At 42.3% G+C, this 22,051-nt stretch overlaps 1 protein-coding gene across 1 annotated transcript in view; it reads left to right on the forward strand.

Annotated features, from left to right (window-relative positions):
• Positions 1-22,051, forward strand: part of gli2a (GLI family zinc finger 2a) — a 79,185-nt gene that overhangs the window by 36,237 nt on the left and 20,897 nt on the right. Inside the window, exons 3-5 of the mRNA XM_070837752.1 lie at positions 8,304-8,409; positions 17,256-17,461; positions 20,637-20,855. Coding sequence (XP_070693853.1) covers positions 8,304-8,409; positions 17,256-17,461; positions 20,637-20,855 — 531 coding nt within the window. The remainder of the gene's footprint in view (positions 1-8,303; positions 8,410-17,255; positions 17,462-20,636; positions 20,856-22,051) is intronic.

The raw sequence follows: 22,051 nt of genomic DNA on the forward strand, positions 1-22,051 counted from the left end.
TACCTCCAGCTTTAAAAGTATCAACCCTCAACTGGGACACTCAGAGGATGTTTACAGATATTTAGTGAGAGTCGACCTTTGATTCAACTGCTGCTGAATATATACAAATGTAAGAAAGCCTTATCTTAGATAGTTCAGGGGACATACAGAGAGTTTGAAAAAAACGGAATAAAATACACTCACTCACACCCTAATGCAACAAAGTGGCCAACCAAATGTTTTTGACAGTTTATTCTCACCTGTCACCAGACTTTTGAAATACTAAGAATTGGTCTGCTTTGTAATGCAAACACACATGAAGGGAAAGTAGAGGGGTTTGCACTGTGTCCTGCACTTATGTCTGAAGTGGGCTACATGTTTTAGAGCTGTTGTAAACTTTGTTGCTATTAATGTCACTAAGAAACTAATGGATATAAGTTGTTTATTTAATAAAACCTCTATGCTGATGGGTATAAACATGACATGACAAACGTGACATGAATTATTTTAAACATTCATTATTTTCAAGGTTCCTCAAGGAGAACATGGTCTTTTTAAGCCTAAATCCATCCATGTCTTAAATAGCATCTATGTCTTCACCGTTCAAAAGGGAAAATGTGTAGCGTTCTGCAAGACCACAGACACATCTAAGAGACTCAGCATGGCAGTTTGATGGAGACCAGGCCAGGTCCATCCAGGAGATACTCCCCAGCCTCCCACTCGGGCCTGGAGAACAGTCTCCCCGGGGGGTGCCTCACCTCATGGTGACCCCCAGCTGAGACGGCTTTAGATTGATGTGCACTGCCTGCTTCTCCCACTCATTGTGTGCTGTTCTGGGTATTTCCTCTGCTTTTCCCATGTTTCCTTAAAAGAAAAAAATCCCTGTTTCCAAGTCGGGCAGGGGGAGTGCTGAGCTTGCGCTAAGGATGCCGTCATAGGGCGTTGAGGGCGCTCTTTGTGTGAACTGGCAGCTTTTCCATCGGCTATGTCGGAGAGGTTAAAGGGCTCACAGAAGGCAGAGGAAACTTCTGAGTTCCCGCCGTTTTAAGTGATTTGGCTTGATTGGTGCATTTGCCAGTAAGTGGCAAGCTCAAGATCACAAGCTTATGTATTATTTTGATGAATGAGAATATCAAAAAACATATAATAGTGACTGCTCAATATCCCTAGTATCACTTCACTTGATGTTCACTCCCCAAGTGGGACAAAGGTTTTATCTCATTTTTCCTTGCATTCTCCTGAAGTGGCCACCGGTTTCTTCTTACTATCGCTGCAACAATAACAAACGCAGTGCATTAATTACTTGATCAGGCCTACACCTGCTCTAAAGGGGCCAGGTGATAAATCAGAAGTCTCCACGGGAAGCTGATTATCCCGACACCTCATCAGTCTTCACAGAGAGGCCCACTGCCTGCCACATTGAGAGGCTTGCTAAACTAAACTACCTGTACGCTAACATCACACACTCACACATGAAGGATACACCCAGCTCCACTAAACACCTAATACTCAGGCCGGGTGATGCATGGCAGTCGTTAGGCAATGACCCCCAGGTGCTGCTGCCGGACACCAGTGATTATACCACCACTGCCAAAATGAAAATCTTGTACCTCTGAGTCTTGCGACTTGGGTCTCAGATCATAAAATGGTGAGCTTTTAAAAAAGATCAGCTTCAGAAGTGCAACATTTTTGAAGGAAAATCGTTGACATTTTAGAGGTGCAAGCATCTGACAATTGACAAGTGTTTCCCTGTGCCTTGTTACCTCCCTTGGTACCTATTTACTGAATGGACGTTAGTACCACCAGCTAATGGCAACCCAGGTGAGGTAAGGTCTTGGTAGCATTCAGTCTTTAGAACAATTAGGAGAGGTTGTGCAGCACCTTCTAGTCCAGGTGATGGATCATACTGGTGGTGGGTTCGTGGGGTCGACACTGAGACTAAGGAGTGATTGACTGAGGTGGGTGTGCAGATTAGACAGAGACTGATCACAGACGAAAGCAGCCAGCTGAGTCTGAGTGGGATCTGTAAACACAAAAACCCTTAAAAGCTGCACCAATCAATATTTTTTACATAGAAATTCACCAAATAGCCATGTGTCATGTGGAAGGGTTCGCATGTAGTGATGGACAGAGAACTGTGATCTAAGTCTACAGTATAGTTCTCCTCAACTCTCATTCTTTTGGTTCAACGGTCCACAACTTTACTGTTTTCATTCAGTTGTTCCACTCTCATCAGCCTCCTTTCTAGAGGAAGGCAGCTTTTTTTTTTTTTGACAAAAAACCCACACTACCCATGCAGCACCAAACAGCAGGCAGACGAAACTAGCAACTAGCTGGGGAACATATTGGAGCGTTTCGCAGCTAAAGACACGTTAACTTAAGGTCACCAGAAACACAACTATAAATTGATTTTAGTGTTCAGTGTCTGTTGGAAGTGTATATAGGCAACTGTTTGCTAGCATATTTATTAAATGATATGTCAGACATGTGTTTGCTGCTCACCTTGTTACGGAACTAATGCTAAGTGGCAAAAAATGTATTTGATAAGATAAGGTAAGATAAGATATTCCTTTATTTATCCCACAATGGGGAAATTTCAAGTCAGCAGCAGTTCTGATTCACACATACAAGATACAGTTCACACATACAAAGAAAGGGAATAAAAAATATAAAATATATATATGTTTACATGTACAGTATATACAAAAAATAATGTATGGTGAAAGAATGAAAGAATGAGGTGATAGAAAGGCTATTGCACATGGGGGAAAATATAAATATATAAATATATATGAAATATTGCACTTGTTCAAGTTGTTGTTGTTGTTGTTGTTGTACAAGTGCTGATAGTGTCTAGAGTTTTTGTTCCTTACTTAAAGTAATATGAATATGCTCATAACAGACAAAACATCTGAATTGTTGCATGTTATTGAAATCCAAGTTGCAGTAAAAGAAGTTTGCCATGACAAAACAGTCACAGCATGCATCAGGTTTGGGGATTTGACAATTTTGAACACTTTGATCTGTTCAATTTACAGCCCGAGCCACAACTACTGACTAAAAGTTGTTATATTTAAAGCATAAACATCTGATTTCATAATGTGCAATAAAACGATTACAAGCTTCAAGCACCACACGGTCTTTACAAGTGCTGACTCACAAACTCTGGAAACAACTGTGTTAGTCTTTCCAGGGAGTGAGTGTTTGATGTGCACATCACAATGTATACAGACTTTGCACGAGTTCACAGAGACTAATGAATTTCCGCTCAAACCATCTTGTGTCATTTCAGAGACCATTGGCCTAATCCACTTACCTTCTGCCCTAAGTCCTCCTATCAATAAAAAAGGTATCATTTTACTCTCCCTGAGGGTTGTTAAAAGTAAAGAGCAACTCTGTTAAGACCTCCTTTCATAGATGGCAGTGGTTCCGTGCTCTCCTGTAAGCCTCTAATCCCTCTGTCGCCATCACTCGCCCATGTACTGCCCCAGAGGAAGCGACGTCTTGCAAACTAAATCTACAGGTTTCATGTTGTGTGTGTAGTCAGGATTCCCGGATTAGGCTGAACACACACTTTTTATTAACCTTGGGCATAACACTTGCTGTAGTGTATTTTGTTTGTGTGTATGCGTGTGTTTAAGAAAGACATGTCTGTTCAACCTTAAAGTAACACGTTTGTGTTTGTCTCACTCGTGATGGTTGCTTACTGAAAGTGAACTGCAGAACAAATCAGTGTCTGTGTGTGTAATTGTGAGTGTGTGAGTGTGTATGCATGCACATGAGCATTTGTGTATAGCCGTTGGCACGACGTTGTGTAGTTAGGACCCCGGCCAACTTTTTTCTGCTGGAATTTCCTGTCTGAATTGAGCACCCCCACCTCTCCTACTCCTCTGCTCTTCACTTCTTTCTCCCTGTGCTTCCACCCCCCCCTCTCTCTCTGTCTCTCACTGCCGCTTTCTCTCAAAGAACGACAAAGACTTTTTTTCCCGAAATTATTCCTGGCCTGGCCTGGCCTCTCAGGGCATTATTATCATTGTTGAGTACTTCCTCAAAGACATGAGCCTACTCCACTCTCCACTTCAGCATGGTCCTGATTTTGGGATTCATTTGTACATAATGAGAGAGTGCCTTTCCTTCTTCTTTATCTGAGTCATGAGACTCGAAGGGGCCTTTGTTAACATGGAACACCTGGCATTGTCTTTAGTGAGAGATCAAACCGAGGCTTTAAGATGCAAACTAAAAAGGAGGAGAAAATGTGGGGCTCTAACCCTGCTGCTTGGCAGGATGTTTGGCACGTCTGGAGCCTCATTATGTGGGCTAGGGGACAAAGATATGTTTTAAAGTCTTAAAATAAACATGTTATACAAGATCAGACCATATTTTTCTGAAAACAACCACCAGTTAAAGGTTCCTGTGGTTTACATTTATTTATGATATAAGATGATTACATCGACACCAAAGCCCCACAGTGCACTGGTGCATGGTGCATTTTGCTGCATTTTTAGCCATTGCCATGATTTACTAAATTAGTTATTATTAGTTAAAAATGAGTGTTGCTGAAATGTACCAATGGACCATTAATAGCTGTCATGACTACCTATGTGAGTTAGTCCTTTAGTTACTGTATCTAGTCACCTCAGCTTTACCATACGGTAAATTGCAGGTGAGATATACAGCAAACTATGACAGACCCAAAAGTGAGGCAGCATGGTTATGATATAAAGCTTCTCCTATGCAGCGATTGAGAGCCAAAAGAGCGCTGGACTGAAAAAAGACAAAAGGCTCTAAGGCACAGTGGTTCACACTACTGTAAGGCTTTCACAACTCTTAGATAGAATAAAATTTTCACTGTGATAACTTTCCAATGTCACATTGTGTTGCGGTAAAAGTTGAGATGAGTTGTGCTAATGCTGCTTCAGATGTACATTACAAGGCCTAGAGTGGAGTAACCCCTGCATGCCAACATACCCGAAGGGGATAGGCGTGCGGTAAATCAAGAGACTGAGGCGTGTAAATCGTCCCAGCCATGTACCTGTCGGTAGTTGTCCCTGCAGCCCAGGAAACAATGCAGCTGTCTGGGTGATGGAAGGGCCTGTTCAGCCCTTATTGCCCCTACATCCTGCAGTCCATCGCTGGGAGAGGGAAGGGGGAGGGGGATCAAGCCTCTGGAGCTTCTGCTTGCTATAGTTTATTTCAGTATGTTTGTGTGTTACACTGAACATTATTTCTTAATTAGAATTCAAACAAAAATCTCTAAAGAAAAGGTAGAAAGTAAAATATTAAGCCCCCCACAGCTAAAAAAACAGCAAACTTAGAAAAGAAGGTGTGGGGCTCCAACCATGCTGCTTGGCAGGATGTTTGGCACGTCTGGAGCCTCATTATGGGGGCTAGGGGCCAAAGATATGTTTTTTAAGTATTAAAACAAACAAGTTGTGAGAGATCAGAGCAGATATGCCTGAAAACGACCACCAGTTAGAGGTTCCAGTGGGTTAGATTGATATACGATTCTGTGCCTTACAGTAAAATATAGCCATGAAGAACCAATGGACCATTAATAATAGTTTACATGATTACAAAAAAGCTTCAATTTGTTTTCTTATCAATACCTGTGAAAGCTTTAACAAGTGAATAAGGCCTTCCAGTTTAAATGGATTACCTCTCAGTTCGTCTAAAATAAGTCACTGTGCTGCCGTGACTTCCACCACAACACTGCTGCCTTAGTCATAGCCTCGTCTCCTTGTCTCAAGCCCCCCCCCCCCCCCCCCCCCCCCCCCCCCCGACCCTCTCCACCAGAGATGTGCCAGGCAGCACAAGCAGGGGGCACCTCTCATACAAAGCCCAAACTTCTGGCTGCACTTGTGAAACAAAGCTCAAACTCCTTTTCCCAGCTCTCACTCCCTCTCACTCATTTACTGGGTGCCTCTTTTGGCTTTGTAACACACAAGTTGACTCGGAATTGGCCGCCTGTCTGGCACACAAAAGCAAGGGAGGGTCACTGGCTGAGATCCAGCGGCATAGATCTTCATAGAAAACACAGAGCCCTTGGCCTTCTAAGCTCAAGGATGAGAGGAGACACCAGACTGATTTTTACAACTCACTTTGGCTTCACAGACAATTTTCAGTAGTCTGTGTGACTGCAATGGGAAAGTCTGTCTTCCTTTATCTGGAGACATCCAGTGATATATATAAAACAAAGAAAGAAATCTGCTGATTTAACGGCTGGTGTGTTTTATCCAATTTACTAGATGGATATGTTCTCATTTCTTGTATTTGAAAAAATGCAGTCATGCTGTTTTCGACTCATCCAACTGTACAAAACTCTTACCTTACCAATATCTGTGGCACAACTTATCTCAGCAAATGGCATTATGGCAGTGTATCAGTAAGGCCTATTCAGACTGAGCTTTCAAAAAGAAAACAATCATTGTTGGGTAATGCTTGTTCTTAAACAAATTCCACACCAGTCAAATGTTTCACAGTTCAGAGCTGCCTTCAGGGAAACTCTACTCTGCCAGTCATGTGTAATCCCACCAGAATTAACTAAAGACAAGATGGTACAACGTCACGATGAATACCTCAATCACAATAACAAAAGACTCAATCAGGGTTAAGTAGCAGTAACAGCACCTAAAAACAACATTCAGCGTTCCTCCGTCGCCTACAGGCACAGAGTCCTGTTACACCTAGTTTTCACAGCACTGGCTGGAGCCCCTAGTCAGTTCCCCCGAAGGCATATCTCAAACAGGAAGACACTTTGTGAAGAATGTCAATAGGACATTAAAATTGCTGTGACAAATGCAATGATTTTCATGCAGTAAAACATTCAGATGAAACACTAGCTCCATGACAGAGAACAAGACATTTACTTTGGAACAAGTTTCAATTTATATAAACTCAAAACATTCTCCATATTTACCTGTTGTCTTGATAAATTGAGGATAACGTACACTCCACTCACCAGGTACTTTTTATTCACTATTTCCAGTTGCTTCCACATTTAGATCTATTTAACCAATCTGGTGAAATTCTATCAATGAAAGACAGCACTGTGTACCTGTTTATATGTCTCATGAAAGTCATCCTGTGGCTGAATGAGCATAATCACTTTCCTTACTGATTTTTAATGTGGAAAGTTAGCAGGGAGTTTTGGGATTCATTGACAGTAACATAACAGGGAAATTAATTAATATATGAATGGAATGCAATGGAATTTCTATTAAAAAGATAAACTCAGAATGATTAAAAATGATTAAAAGATGATATTGATGATAAATGATAATATTTTGTATGACTGTTGTACTGATTGAATTAATGCTGTAGGAATATCACTTTCACTCAATGTACTTGATATGCTGTCTATTAATTTCTGACAGCGTGTCCTTTGGACTTAAACTCGTGGCATATAACGTCACATTGGTTTGAAAAGACACTCCCATTTCACCCTCACCACCCAGTCCCAGTGGTCCTCTCAGACAGAGATAATGATCTGCTCTCACTGAGCTTTGACCTTTCACCTTGCTCTGCTCCCAGGTCATCCCAGGTTTAGTGGACCGTACAGCCACAGAATCCTAATAGCAGCCGGGGATCAACCCAAGGGATCTGTGTTTCTCTGTGCTCTCTGTCTCTGTCCCTCCACATTGCACACTCAAACACACACACACACACACACACACACACACACACATACATACGGACACACACAGCTGTATGCACTTTCAGGGTTCTTGCAAAAGGTTACTGCTTTTGGTTTATTTTCCTACATCAAGCATGTGAAACCGTAAGATATCAAACTGTAGAGAATTAGTAGGCTTTTTGTCTATGATTAGAGCTCTCCTCCTCCTTCAATCGAGACAATAATGTTTCCTACTCAGCGGTTGTAATGACAGCAATTAATGAAGATTGGCTGTGTTGTCCTAATGAGGCTTCCCTCAAGCCATCAGACCCTTTATGGCAGGATATGGTGGATTCGTGCATTCTTTATGTGACACATAAAAACACATTCATTGTTGTGTAAACTCTGCTTTGGTCTCATTGGATAGAGAGAGCCATTAATGAACATTCAGCTTCGGGGCAAAAGCCACAGACAGTGTAGAAGGTTTCAATTACTGGTGGATTACGGGAACTGTAAACTGGTACAGTTGGATGTAAAATGGTAAAGTTGGATCTCACGCTGAGCTGCAGGCATTAGTCAGGAACTGTATTTGTTTTTTCGTTGTTTCAGTGCTCTTCTTGTCACTTACCTTCTGAAGAAATCTGTCATCATTCACTGTTTATTCTTTTTTTATATACATATGTGACCTTCCCTCTCATCTTTGCACTCACAGGTACCCACCACCTCTTCCCCACGTTTCACCCACCCATCCCAATCGACATGAGACACCACGAGGGGCGATACCATTACGACCCGCACACACTCCACGGCATACATGGGTAAGTATCATTAGAAATCACTGTCATTAGAAAACACTATTTATTCTGAAATAAATGTAGTTTATTATTCATTATAATAACCTGTTAATAATAAAAAAAACTGTTTATCTTCCCTAACAATCCTGCTGTACCACCAAACATTATTCAAATCCAGAGAAATATATTTTAAATTCGTGTGGACAATACTTTACTTTGTGGATACAGAATATAATGCACATATGATAGTGTAAGACAATGCAGGATACAGTGATTTTCTTACTGCTTTTAAAGAGAAAAATTGGGGAATGTGTATGTTCACAAATTAATAAAATAAAAAGCTTAATTAAAACTGTACCAGGGAAGTTAAAATTATTGCAGTCAGCTTAGTTTAAAAGTTCTGAGCATGAATCCTCAAAAGTAATATAACTAATAATAATATAATATAATATAATATAATATAATATAATATAATATAATATAATATAATATAATATAATATAATATAATATAATATAATATTATATAATATTATATAATTATGATAATAACCTATATTAAATAATGTGCAAAAAAACCTTTCACTTTTCAGAAAACCAGAAATAATAGAACAGCGCCTTCTCATTTTGTGTCGCGCCACTTGGTTAAGATCTAGTTATCCAGGTTTACAGGTGTAAACACTGTGTGAAAAGCAAAGGTGGTTTAATTTGACTTGTGAAGGCCAGTTGTCACTGTTCAGTGCTTTCTCTCTCTGCAAACTCTTAACTACTCTTTCCGATGTGTCAGAACCGGAGCTGGAGAAAAAACTCTCTCTCTGAGCTTCAGTGCTTACTTCAAATGCATCAAAGCCAGACAAGATACACAGTGCAAGAGGGAGACAGAGATGAAGAGAGACAAGCCACATTAGCACAATACAACAGACTGTTAACATTTCCTCTCCTGTCTCCTCTCTCAACCCGAAAAATGAGGAGCTCTGCCAAGAGACACTGTCTATAGTAGAATAGTTTGCTGAAAGAGAGCCCAGTGCAAGACAGTGTTAGAGGAAGTACATAGATGCTTAAAAGTAAAGTAAAATTGGCAGTGCTAACTTTAATAGCAAAATCCTTATGGAAAAAAAGCATTACTATTGGCTATTAAAATAGAAATATGTCAACATTTATATGACACATTTATGTATTTCATTTCTAAAAGCAATCCATTTTAAAAACATGAACACACAGTATAGTGGTTAGGATAAATAGGCTGGTAGTCCATTTGTGTGCTTGGTTTTCAAACTTATATCCTGACCTGACCTACAAAGAAACACTCATTTATTTTCTGACTTTATTAATGTGGCATTACCATACAAGTCTGGCCTCCCTAACATTGCCAGGCCTTTCTTACGCTTATCTACAATATTCGAATCCAGGAAGGGAACCCAGGAGTAAGATCAATAGAGGTTTTGTGAGAACCGTGTTGTTACATTTAAATTCAGCAAGATCAGGTGATACACAATGTAGGCAGAGCTATTCATCACCTGCAAAGCGAGGGAAAGGAGGGGACACAAAGTGTGGCTGTGCACCCGGTTTGTTTTGATTAATGTGATGTGACTCTGACAGAGTGCTCCCACTAATTCATCAAGACCTTGATCTAGCTGTCTTTTCCCCAGCTTGCGCCAAATTCACCTAATTACCTGGCAAAATAGAGCGGGGTGTCAGCACAGGGCGCTTGGTGGCAGCACTTTGTCAGTGGCTGGTTGCTATGTGTCATGGTTGTACTTCCTGTCTGAAGGATCATGTTAACTCCATATGGAGCGGCCTTCATCACTGTTTGCATGTAACATAATGAGGGCTGCAGGTCATGATGTCGCAGCTGTCATAATGCAAATCCTGCAGTACTCACTGCTTTGTTATGTGCTTTTGCTCCCTGGATGACAATTCAAAAGAATAGAGCGGCGTATACTGTAACTCAATAGGCCAATGCCTGTATGTTTCTCAATATGTTTATTAATATATGCTGTTTAGAAGATGAAATACAAAAAAAGGCCAATTTTGTTTCACATTAGAGGTTTACTCCCTTGGATGTAGAAGAAAACGTTTAAACAGGACTACACCAATTTAGTGTTGCACTCCTACAGCCATGTTGGACTCACGATGGGCTGTTAAAAAAAAGATCAAAATAAATGCAACAGAACCAGACATATTGGCGATGTAATTCTGTGCAATATTCGTCCTTGGTGAAACCTGCTGTCAGTAGCTGATAACGTAGCCTCAAGCCTAAAGAAGAGACGAGGAATGCACTATAGAGGTCTGGTAAGCTCATTTTGTTCTAACTCAACATCCCTCGCATTTTTCCTTTTCAAACTAGCAGTCTTCCGCCCCATCTGACTCAAGTGACATCACTTGAGGCCATTTATCAACATTTTCAGGGCCCCTTCTGAGGCCACAAAAGGATCAACAGACTGCAATGCAACAGACGTTGTTAGAATGCATTAAATCAAATGCTTGTTGGTCTAAGTCCCTTACAGTCCTCCTTTATTTAAAAGCTGGCACTCCTCTCTCCTGCGCAGTCTGACTCAAATTCATACAAACTATTCAGGGTTCCTGTGATAGTACATAAAGCATCCTTGCATATTCCATCTTTCAGCACATCTCATACTCCTTGATCCAGGATTTAAAAGTAGTAACCTTCCAGCTGTGGTCTCCCTGCCTTTCATAAACTTATACGGCATGTTTCTTCCAGTGAGAAGAAACATGCTGTATCCGCACTGTCTCTGGAACATGTTAGGAAGAGCCTCTTGCTGGATGACAGTAGAATGTGGACTTAGGGACAACTTGTGTGCTGTTTGCTGCGCAGTGTGGAGTCGGGCATCTTCTGTGCAAAGCCCACAAGCCAGGAAAGCCAGCCACCATGCCAGCATGTTTGACCGGGTAATTAGCATCCAAAATCCAGCCTTCCGTTCCCAGAACCTCAACGACAACGCAACGAATGAGAAAAACAGATCCCCCGCTCATACCACAGCCCGTATTTATGCTTTTTGGGAAGCAGTTGGGGGGCAAATTGCAGCACTGAAAAGTTGAAATATGCCCAAGGTTTTTGTGTGGCAGAGCTGTGGCTTGCACCGCCCCTGTACACAAACAGATGTGGTCCCGCTCAGCAGGCAATCAGACTGTTCAAGGCCTGCAGGCCCACAGCACGGAATGTGTTGATTAAATTGTTGATTACAGTTTACAGATCAGCCATTTGGGTTGATGTTGTTTTTTTCCCTTCATTGTTTTGGTTTGGATAACATGGAAAGGGGACGGGTGGGGAGATGAGTGGACGGTGGGAGGCAAGCAGGGAGGGGTTTTTTTTTTCTAAGCTGATGATTAGTTGTCAGCGGTTTTGACAGACATGGTGTTGTCTTATGTTGTTGCTCGTTGGCCCCAGCCCGAGCTCATCGTCACGGGTAAAGTTTGAATTTGGATGCTCCCCTGAGTTACAGCCAGGAATGTGCTACTGAAAAGACAAGGGACCCATCAATCAAAAGACTGCAAAGCTCCAAATCAATAGCCTGAAATTGTCACGGTTTATCGCACGGTCTCAACATAATTTTCATGCACTCAAAAAAGCCTAAATGGTATGTGACAGCAATGGAGCCAAATAATAGATAATTACCCTTTGTATAATCCCATCTCATTTAAGTATATTATCCCATCGTCTGACATAGTTCTACAGGGCCCCCCCTTTGTACACAGTCCTCGCCTCTCAGGGAGTACAGTATCAAGTTGTGTCCAAATCCTCAGCATCCTGATCAGGGCCCCAAAAACAACCAAGGCAGGATCTTAGCATGTCCCCTGTGGGGCAGCATGGTGATTTATCTTGATCGCCTTGGCTGCCCAGAAGTACAGAAGGGAGTGTGTCACATCATAATTCATCCCACCCCGAGCCAGTAGGGAAAATGCCAGAGAGGCAAATTCTAACTTGTTGGTCAGCCAGGAGGGCAGGGAGGCAGGCAGACAGACAGAAAGGGGACTCGGAGTTGTGGAGTGTGGCTTTAACACCTCACCTTGAAAACAGGATACAGGGGCAGCATCTTGTGGCAGTGAAGATGGATCATTTTCAAAGTCATCAAGTGCAGAAAGACCCGTTCAAACTACATGACTTTACACTATAGTGACACTAGATTGGTTGATTTTGTCCATGCAGAAATACCTTTTACACTTGCAATGAACTACTTTGTATGAAGTGTCACTGAACCTTGTCCAAAGGTAAATGTGCTTCAAATGGCCACACTCAAAGGGGTTAAAGTAGAGTGGAACAGGACATGCTGAATCATAAAACAGGGAAAATGCATACTTATTGACAGTCTCTCCACAAAGGCGTTCGTGGTGTTGCAATTGGTTTTACATATGATCGCAGAAATACTTGTGGGAAAGAGAAAGAGAGAAAGAGATTCAAGCCCCGTCTACTTTCTCGCTTCTGTGTACATGGCCAATTGCTGGCAAAAGTGGACATGATCGATGGGTTTTTAGTTTCAGTAAACTAGTAAAAAATTGTTGGACCCAACACCCCCAATTTTGATGTAGGAAAGATGTGAGGGGCAGGGAAGACCACCATCAACAACATCCTGTAGAACATTTTTTGTCAACTTCATTATTTTCATCATTTAGCTCCGTTTGATGTTGGATTGATAAGCGAGAATGTAAAAAGAGACTTGAAGAGACTAATATCATATTTTTCCTTAACTCACTACTAATCATGCTACAATCTGCACTCACCAGCAATCTAATGCAGGCCATGTTTGCCCTCAGGTATGCACTTACTCATAGGGTTACTCAAATGCTCAACAAGCTGTACCTTGTCCAAATCACTTTTTCTCACAGCAGAGTTTTAACAATGGAACAACAGAGAGCATGTAATCACACAGTGCAGAACACAGAGACAAACAGCAATTACTTCGTTGAAAGAATGTCATCTACTGACTCACAATGGCTTCCTGCCCCCCTATCTGTCGCTATTTCTCCACAAGTATCATCCCTACAAGGACAAACTCCTGGCACTTTTATTTGTCATTAATTCTTCCATGCATTTTCAGCAGATGTCTATTTCTTAGTCTGTTTCCAACAGGGCAGCCACCCGTAGTGTTCAGGTATGATGGAGGTTGGTTTAAATGGCAGCCACTGATTAAGAGATGGGGCTCGCTCAGGGCTCTGAGGCCTCCCGTTCAGCCTCTTTGACTGAAGCCTCGGGAAAGCACACACACTTCAAGTAACATCTTGTCAGAAAAAGGGTGGATCGACAAGGCTTCAATAATGGTGCCTGCCAGACAGGACTATTATTTGCAGCCTCCTGACAGGCAAGGGCAGTAAATTTCACCTTATTATCAAGGCCTCATATACACGCTTGGGTGTTTGAGTGATTTACTGCAGCTGGAGTGATGCGTGTCGACATGCTGGTTTGCTATCGGCCGAGAAACAAATAAGTATTGTTGATGGATACAGGTTCGAAGTACAATGCTACAAATTGGTTTTGGAGCATGTAGAGGGGGGCACACTGATTGTGAAAGAAAATTAAATTGCTTTCTTTTCAAAGCAAGTTCACACTTGAAGTTGTGATTATGTTCTTCTTTCAGTTAACATCTATGAAGTGCACTGAGGATGTTCATAAGACATTATAGGCTGCAATTTTTAATCTGTTTGAAAGGATGAGGCTGGTGAAGTTTTGTGTTTTTGTGAGGCTACATTATACTAACAGGTATTGTCCATGCCATGCCCACACACACCCCACTGCTGTCAGAAATACCCATTAGTAGGTCGAATGTGTATTAATCCACAACTGAAAATAGTCCCCACAACAAATGCTACACTGTTAAAGATTACAGTGACCAGTTGTACAATATGACCTAACTCTCATATCCCAATATAGGTTGTTTCATATCTAGATAATGATACATGTCACAATATAGCCCATGCTCTATGATTTAAACAAATTCTACACATGATTTTTGCATAGTTTGTACAAGAGGTTATCAGTGTTTGAGTCTGTCGTTAGGACAGGCCTGCGCGCTCAAAGTTGGGATTTGTGTTGGACTTTTTTCGCACCCAAACCATGTCCATGCAACAGAAACAGCTTCTCTTGACTGGTTGAAGTCCTTCTCCCGTTTGGAATTGCACCACCCTGTGTCACATTCACTCTGTTCCATGTTTATTTGTGCCGCCTTGTACGCATCTGTGCCGTGCTGAAGAAAGGGAAAGGAAAGCGGTGTCCAAATGCAGAACAATAATACTGTACAGAGTGCGATTAGCAAAATAAACACCACAGCATGACATGAAACAATAGGCATTTTTTTCTGTCACAATTATCACCATCATCATTTTCTATCATAATATACTGTATTTCGTCATACTCCACAGGCCTAATTAGAACCATACACTCATGAAACTTAAATGAAATGTGGTTTTCATTGTTATCCACCATTAAGTCACCATGATTCAGATATGGAGGCAATGAAGAAACCTCTGCTCCTGCACTACATTAGGCAGGTGTTTCTAATATTATGTCCATTCAGGAAACATATTACACAAAATTACGTTCTAGCTTTATGTTTTAGCTAAATGCTGGGAATCCTAGTGTGTGGTTTCTTTGATGGGCTTTGAGTCATCTCAGTTTGATAAGAAAGAGAACCAGTACCAGTGCCAGCTTACCCAGGTAGTCCTTCAATGAAGCACCGGAGCACTAATCTAAGGAGGCATTGCCAAGCTCTCTGTATGCCGCTTAGAGGCAGACCGAAGGAAGTGTGTTTTTGTGTATGGAGCGTCTGTTTCTTCTCACTTCTCCCCTCCCGCCCAGAACAGAGGGCTCTTTATGGTTGTTTGTAGGGGAAGAGTGGGCCTGACGGCAGAAAGTTGGCCCTCAGACAAGGCCAGCAGTCTGCAGGCGCTTACTGGAAATGGAGCAAGGGCCGAGTCTCTGGGTTGGTTGGCTCGGCCTGAGTTGGGCAGGGCTGGGCCGGGTGCAGGTTGGCGTCCACACAGAGACAGTGAATGAGACACTGAGAAGGGAAACTCTGAAGGGAGGATGGGAAGAGAGGTTCTGCCAAGCATGCTAGGTCTCAGGCCTACCTTTCATAGCCACAGCCAGTAACTACAACCTCGACCAATTGCACTCATTTCATCTGAGTCAAACAAATTGACACCACTGAGTGATTTTTTTTTTTTCAGATGTATGTTCTGAAACAGTATCGTCATTTCAATATTTAGTCTGTCAGGTCATGTTCTGATCTCCATATTTTAACTGAATAACATTAATGAATCATATTAGTGTATAGTGTGATCCAGTCATTGTTTTAAGAGAGCTGTTCCACAGACCCTTTTCTTACACATACACACACATGCTGGGCACACAGCATGTAGTTGATGCTGCCAAGAATCAAAACCACGTATATAAACAGTGATGTTCACAGCAGCCATCAAGCTGCTGAAGTGTCAGCTAAAACAAGATATGCTCTCAGGCTTTCATAAAAAAACAGCTATTATTATTATTTTTATTACATTATATTGTTGTTTGTGAGTGGTGGTAGTTTCCAACAGACACATTCCAACAGGGCTTGCATGAAGTCTTTTCATTTTCAATTCAAAACGTAAAGTAAGACTAAATAAGTGAGCATAATGACCAAAGAATGTGACACCTTTTTTCAGTAGAGAGACTTATAGCTGCTGTACTTCAATGAGGATTAAAGTACTTGTTTTATGTTTGGTTCAATGGTTCAAGGGGTCATAGTTTTCTTCTGTGCATTTGACTTCATGAAAATATTATCATTCACTCATTCATGAGTTTGCTAGCCTATATTAAATTTCCGAACAAACGCATTAAAATGCTTTCTATCTCTTGGACCATGTTCATTTGTAAGTCAGGTACAGCACTGAGCCAACCAGAATGTAGTCTAAACTAAAAGTCCCTAGAATGGTGTTGCTTGACACTTAGCAATATATCAATCCTGAGGCTTTTCGCTAAGTCATTGTTCCTCTCGCTAAAGAGTCTTTTCTGAGGACTGAATCTCTACCAGGTGTTTTTACCACACACTGAGGGAGTGACAGGTCGCTTATCAGAACTAAAGAACGCTAGGTCGACATAAGTAGTAGTGCCCTTTCAAAGGGTTGTGCCACTGCCAGAGGCCAGCAGACATTTTTATCTAGTGTTCAGCCCCACGGGGTTATCGAGAATTACAACACCCACTTGTCTGTGTTTCTGCAAGCAGAGCCGCCTATTACCTGCCAGAGATGACAAATTTACTGTATAGCCTGATGTGACCGACAGGCTGTCGGAGAACTTCAGAGGAGACTTTTTTCTTTCCTTGCCAGAGGTATAGGCAGCTACTTAAGCTTTTAAGCATCCAGTTACACTCTCTTATCATATACTATGTAATACCTGATGTGAGAGACCCTGTAGTTTTGCCCACCCAAACAGAAAATGCTCTTCCTGGTAGCCTTACAGTGGAAAGCCCTTGGTTTCAACTTGTCTGTAGCTCTAGGGCTTAATAGAGGAAGGTGAACAAAAGGGGATTATTATGTATTAGCTGTGGACTGGGGAGACGAAAGGGTGTAAGTGGATTGAGACTGCAGACACTTTTGTGGAATAACATTAGTTAAGGCTTGTCTATGAGCATACCAAAGAAGATCACTCATGATGATAACTGAGCACAACACAAGTAATCAAATTAAAACAGGCTGTCTCCACTCCCTCCACCTCACACTATCTGGTTTTTGTCCTTGTCTATTTCTATGACCCTCACCCTCCATCCCGTTCTCACCCCACTCCTCCTTTTTCCTTCTTTCTCTGCCCCTCATCGCTCTAACATTCTCTTTGTATCATTTATTTGATCTTGTCTCATTTTTCCTCCCTCTTCACAGCCCTCCAGGACTGACAGGCAGTCCAGTCATCTCAGATATTTCCTTGATTCGACTATCCCCCCACGCAGCGCCTGGGACAGGTGAATCACCCTTCAGCCCTCCACATCCTTATGTCAGCCCCCAAATGGAGCACTACCTGCGCTCGGTACACGGCAGCCCCACCCTCTCTATGATCTCAGCGGCTCGAGGACTGAGCCCTGCTGAAGGTAAGATTCACCCACACATACCGTTGTTGTAGCACCACTAACAGATTGGTTGTATTATCCATCTAATATCTACAAATCTGATTGTTCCTAATACTGCAGCAAGAGAAAAACAGAAGAACTAAAGCAAAATTAATATATTAGTAACTGAGTAGCAGACATTGTTGTCTTGAATTAGAGGGCGGGGAAAATATCTAGAAACAGAAACCAGTCAGTGTTAAAATGTATTACCCCATCCTACCGGGCTGCAACATGGGGTGAATTTGGAGAATCATTTCCTTTTAGTATATTTTATTACTCCAGTAACCAGTGTTTTTTTAGTTTCTTGGAAAACTAGTGCTGGGCAACCCACGCACAGCTGTAGCACATGCTTTGTCCAATTCCTGCCACCAATCAAAAGTAAAAAAAAAAAGTCATAGCTAATCTTTCTTCCTCTCCAGTTCTTGTGTAATCGACATACAGTGCAGTATGCTGAAGTGTTACATATCAAATACAGCCTCTGACATTTGAGGTTAAATGATGACGACTGAACAAATACACACATGCACATATACACACACACTTAGACAAGTACGTCTACGGCACTAAGAGAAGGGCACACAGATACTTTTCCCATCCTGTTATTCACTTGCCCGTACAGAAGCCTAATGTGTGAATGACTTCAAATCCCCAGGCACATGTGTTCAGCCATAAATACTCATACCCGGTAGGTTACAATCACCATCGTGCATTTACAAGATGTAAACACTCAGCCTTAGTCTTCCTTTGATGGGTGCAATGCACACAATATGGAGAATAGACTGCAAGTGACATGGAAAATCTTTCAAATGGCGGCTATTCTGGAGGTGCTTTGACCAGTTAAAATTAAGGAGGTGAGATTAGAGTTCAGCGGGTTTCGAATTTATGTATCCTGTTCACTATAAACCCACTCAGTCTGCTTGTCCGCAGTTCACTGCGCACACACGAAAGTTTACACAGTGGATTACTTAACCAAAGGTGATAATTAGTCTCTCACCTTATACATTCCCCTTCATATAGCACTGAAGCACACCTTTCATCAAGCATGTTGTGGAGTTTCTGCATGTGTGTGCATACAAGTGATTTGTGGGTGTACCAGCTCTGAGGTACAGGCAAGTTTCCTGCACATTTGTACATATATTTATGCAGGTGAACCCGTGGAAATAGGCTCGGACACAAACACGTAGTAGCCCCGATCTGTTGAGTTTACACGATGACAGAACTTTCCTCACTGCCCCTGTTCAAACATCAGTTCGGAGAAGCGAGGAGCTGCAAGCCTGCACCCGGCACCAGTATATTGCCAAACATGTATTGCTGGCAAGTAATGTCTACTAGTCTTTCAAGGGAAGCAATGCGGAAGAGATGCTGTCACTGATAAGGTGGTAGGGAAGTATGGCACTCAAATGGAGGTCGCTCTGCAGCTCTGCAGAACATAGATAAAGTCTGTGGAACCACAGAGCTCAGTGGAGCATGTGTAAACCTCTGATAGGGATACCTTGGTGTCAGGCATGTGTTAAAGGTTGTTTGTGAAATCATAGCTGCTTAAAGGTTACTATATAAATGACCATGATTCCTAGTGTAATGCCTTATTTGATTAACTTAATTGATGTTTGACAGGGTCTTGCGAACAACTTTACCCACAGTGTTTCTACAGAGGCACTGGAGCTCCGAATTTGTCCAGTTCTTTGGTTTATAGCGAAAAAGGCATGCAAAAATAATCACATTCACATCAGCCTCAGCTGTATTTTGTGTGTAATGCAGTGCATTTCACTACAATCTATAAATCTACGTGTTGTGTATGGCCCGTGTAATTTTTCTCTGGTTTTACTGGGGCCGGTGGAAGTGTAGCTGCTATCTCTCATCCCTCTGTGTTCTAAACACTCAAACACACACAAATGTTACTCCATGGAGGTGGTAACATGATCTGACAGCCATGGAGAAACCAAAGGAATATACCCGGGTTTGCTGCTGTTGGAGCACAAACACACTGCCTGTGCACTGTTACTACAGCCATGGCCTAACAGGTTTTGATGGATCCAGATTTTTTGGTTATGTGTGCACTTATGTGTGTGTGTGTGTGAGCACAGGGTGGGGGAGGCTGTGGTTTTGCTCCCCCTATATTCCATTTGGCCCAAACTCAGTGATCCCAACCCCCACGTCCCCCCGTCTCCACCAGCATGCATATTAATCCACCATCAGCCCACACCCCTGTCCCCTCCACACACCCCTATCCACTGGGGGAGGGAGGGAGAGTGGGCAGGAAATGGAGGAAAGGGGGACACAGGCACAGTTAGATGTAGGAAAGAGGAAAACTAATCCATCTCTCCCTCTTAAAGTTCCTGACACTTTTAAATGTCACTTTACTGGCTGCTAGTGTTAACACATTTTACATCAATATTACCTTTGCACACGCAGCGTTAAAGGCTTCGTCAGCATTATGAGTGTGCATAATGTGTGTGTGTGTGTGTGTGTGTGTGTGTGTGTGTGTGTGTGTGTGTGTGTGTGTGTGCGCGCGCACCTGCACTCTGTGTATGACTTCAGCCTGTCAAACTTGCATACACAAAACTGCATGCACAACACTAGAGAAGTGCAGGAATGTGGTATTCCTTCCTGCTGGAGAAACCCCCCCCCCCCTGCTCCATCTCCCTCTCTGTTTCCTTTACTCCCTAGAGATATTTTCCCACAACCCAGCAAGCCTCAAAGACATCAGACATCTTTTATCGAAAGCCTCATGCCCCGGGGCATGCACGCAATCACAAATCTTCAGATCTGTAAAGCAGGCCACTCGTCTCCTCTGTCAAGTCCTTTTGCAAGCTTTCTGTGCTTGTCTTTGTTTCTGTCATTCTGTCAAGGGGCATGTCGAGCACTATCACTGAATATATTACTTCATTTCATGAAAACAAAATTGCAATTTATTTTGTATTTCAGCCCCCCGACTTGTCAAAATGTATTTAGCATCACTTCAGAGGTTATGACCTCTGTACTGAAGTAGCTGCAGAAATTGCAATCTCACCTCCTGACCTCCTGATTGCTTGATTCTGTAATATTGTATTATAGAGCAGTAGATAATGAGGTTATTTTTTCATATATTTGTTTCAAGTAGGAAAAGATGTACCTGTTCTCTTACATCTCCTATTCATTCCCCCTGTCTCTCCTGCAGTGACCCATGAACACCTGAAGGACCGTGCCCTATACAGTCTGCCCCCTCCACCGCCAGGAGCCAACCCCACAGACTACTATCACCTGATGACCAGTGCCAGCCAGCGAAGCCCCTACGGTGACCTGCTGATGCACAGCAGTGCAGCAGCGGCCGCAGCAGCAGCAGCGGCGGCTGCTGCTGCTGCAGCTCATCTGCCGGACTACATCAGCCCAGTGGATGGTGAGCAAATGACATGCTGCTGAGATGCCTTTTGACAGAAATACAACATAAAATGTTTTACCATACCTAAGCAATTCGTGCATTTATAGCCTAGTGTAACTAGGCTGGGTTAGGGTAGGATTTCAATAACATTTTGTCAAATTTCAATCAAGTATGAAACTATCAAGTCCAGTTAGGTTTAGCTCTCAACAGTCTACTCCCAGTTAAACGCAGCATATTTGGGTTTCACATGGAGAATTTGACTTCTGTAAAAATCCTCATCCATCTTGCAAATGTAGAGTGCCGTATATGAGTGGTACTCCTTTTTTCAAATGAATGTTCTGGGAACAGGCATTGGCTGCAAAGAGTTCTGGCAAAACTACACATGAGCCAAGATTAACTTTTGCCTTTTGGCAAGATACTTACGATTCCGATTATAGCTTGAATGATTTGCCACAGCTGGTCATTTTAACTGGCAAAAAAACGATGATCATTTCCAGCTAAAAGCGAGAAGTCCGCTATCCCTGAATGATTTGCACGGCTTTAGCAAATGCAGGCATTTTATAAACCTGAAACCAGAAACCTGAAAGAGAACCTGTAATGGAAAGCATGCTGAATTACCAACATGATGTGTCAGTGTGATATTTTCCTGTTAGAAATATCAAACTCCCATCCCAGTAATATTAAAGCACATCTTTGAACCCCACAAGACTAACAGTCAAACTTAACCGCCATCTTGCCCTTTGTTCTCAGCACCAGACATGTTGATACCATCGTCTTATTCTTCCTCTTGAGGCTTTTTCATGGAAGAGTTCCCCACATCAAAGCCAGTGGAGCTTTTTAGACTCATACATAGCATGGGGGCTGCAGTTATTTGAGGGTTGAGGGTGCATAAACATGAAAAGCCCCAAGGCCAAGAACTTGTAAAAATACATGCTACCTTGGAGTCTCTCATTCTGATGGTGTTTCAGGTGTGTTTATACTGCTATTATCAGTAACATCCTACAAAACAAATCCTGGCTAACCCGTAAAAAGGCAGCATGGAGAGAATCTGGCTGTATGAGTGTTACCCTAGATCCGTGTGTGTGTTTTCCCTGTGTCAGGCAGTGAAGGCAGGGAGTAACCTCGTGAGCTGCATGCACTGTCCACTTAATGGCTGAGATGAGGCAGCTTAACACTGACACACACACACACACACACGCACACAGTGGCACACA

Source organism: Pempheris klunzingeri, chromosome 10 (assembly GCF_042242105.1).
Source record: "Pempheris klunzingeri isolate RE-2024b chromosome 10, fPemKlu1.hap1, whole genome shotgun sequence".
Classification (NCBI taxonomy): Eukaryota; Metazoa; Chordata; class Actinopteri; order Acropomatiformes; family Pempheridae; genus Pempheris; species Pempheris klunzingeri.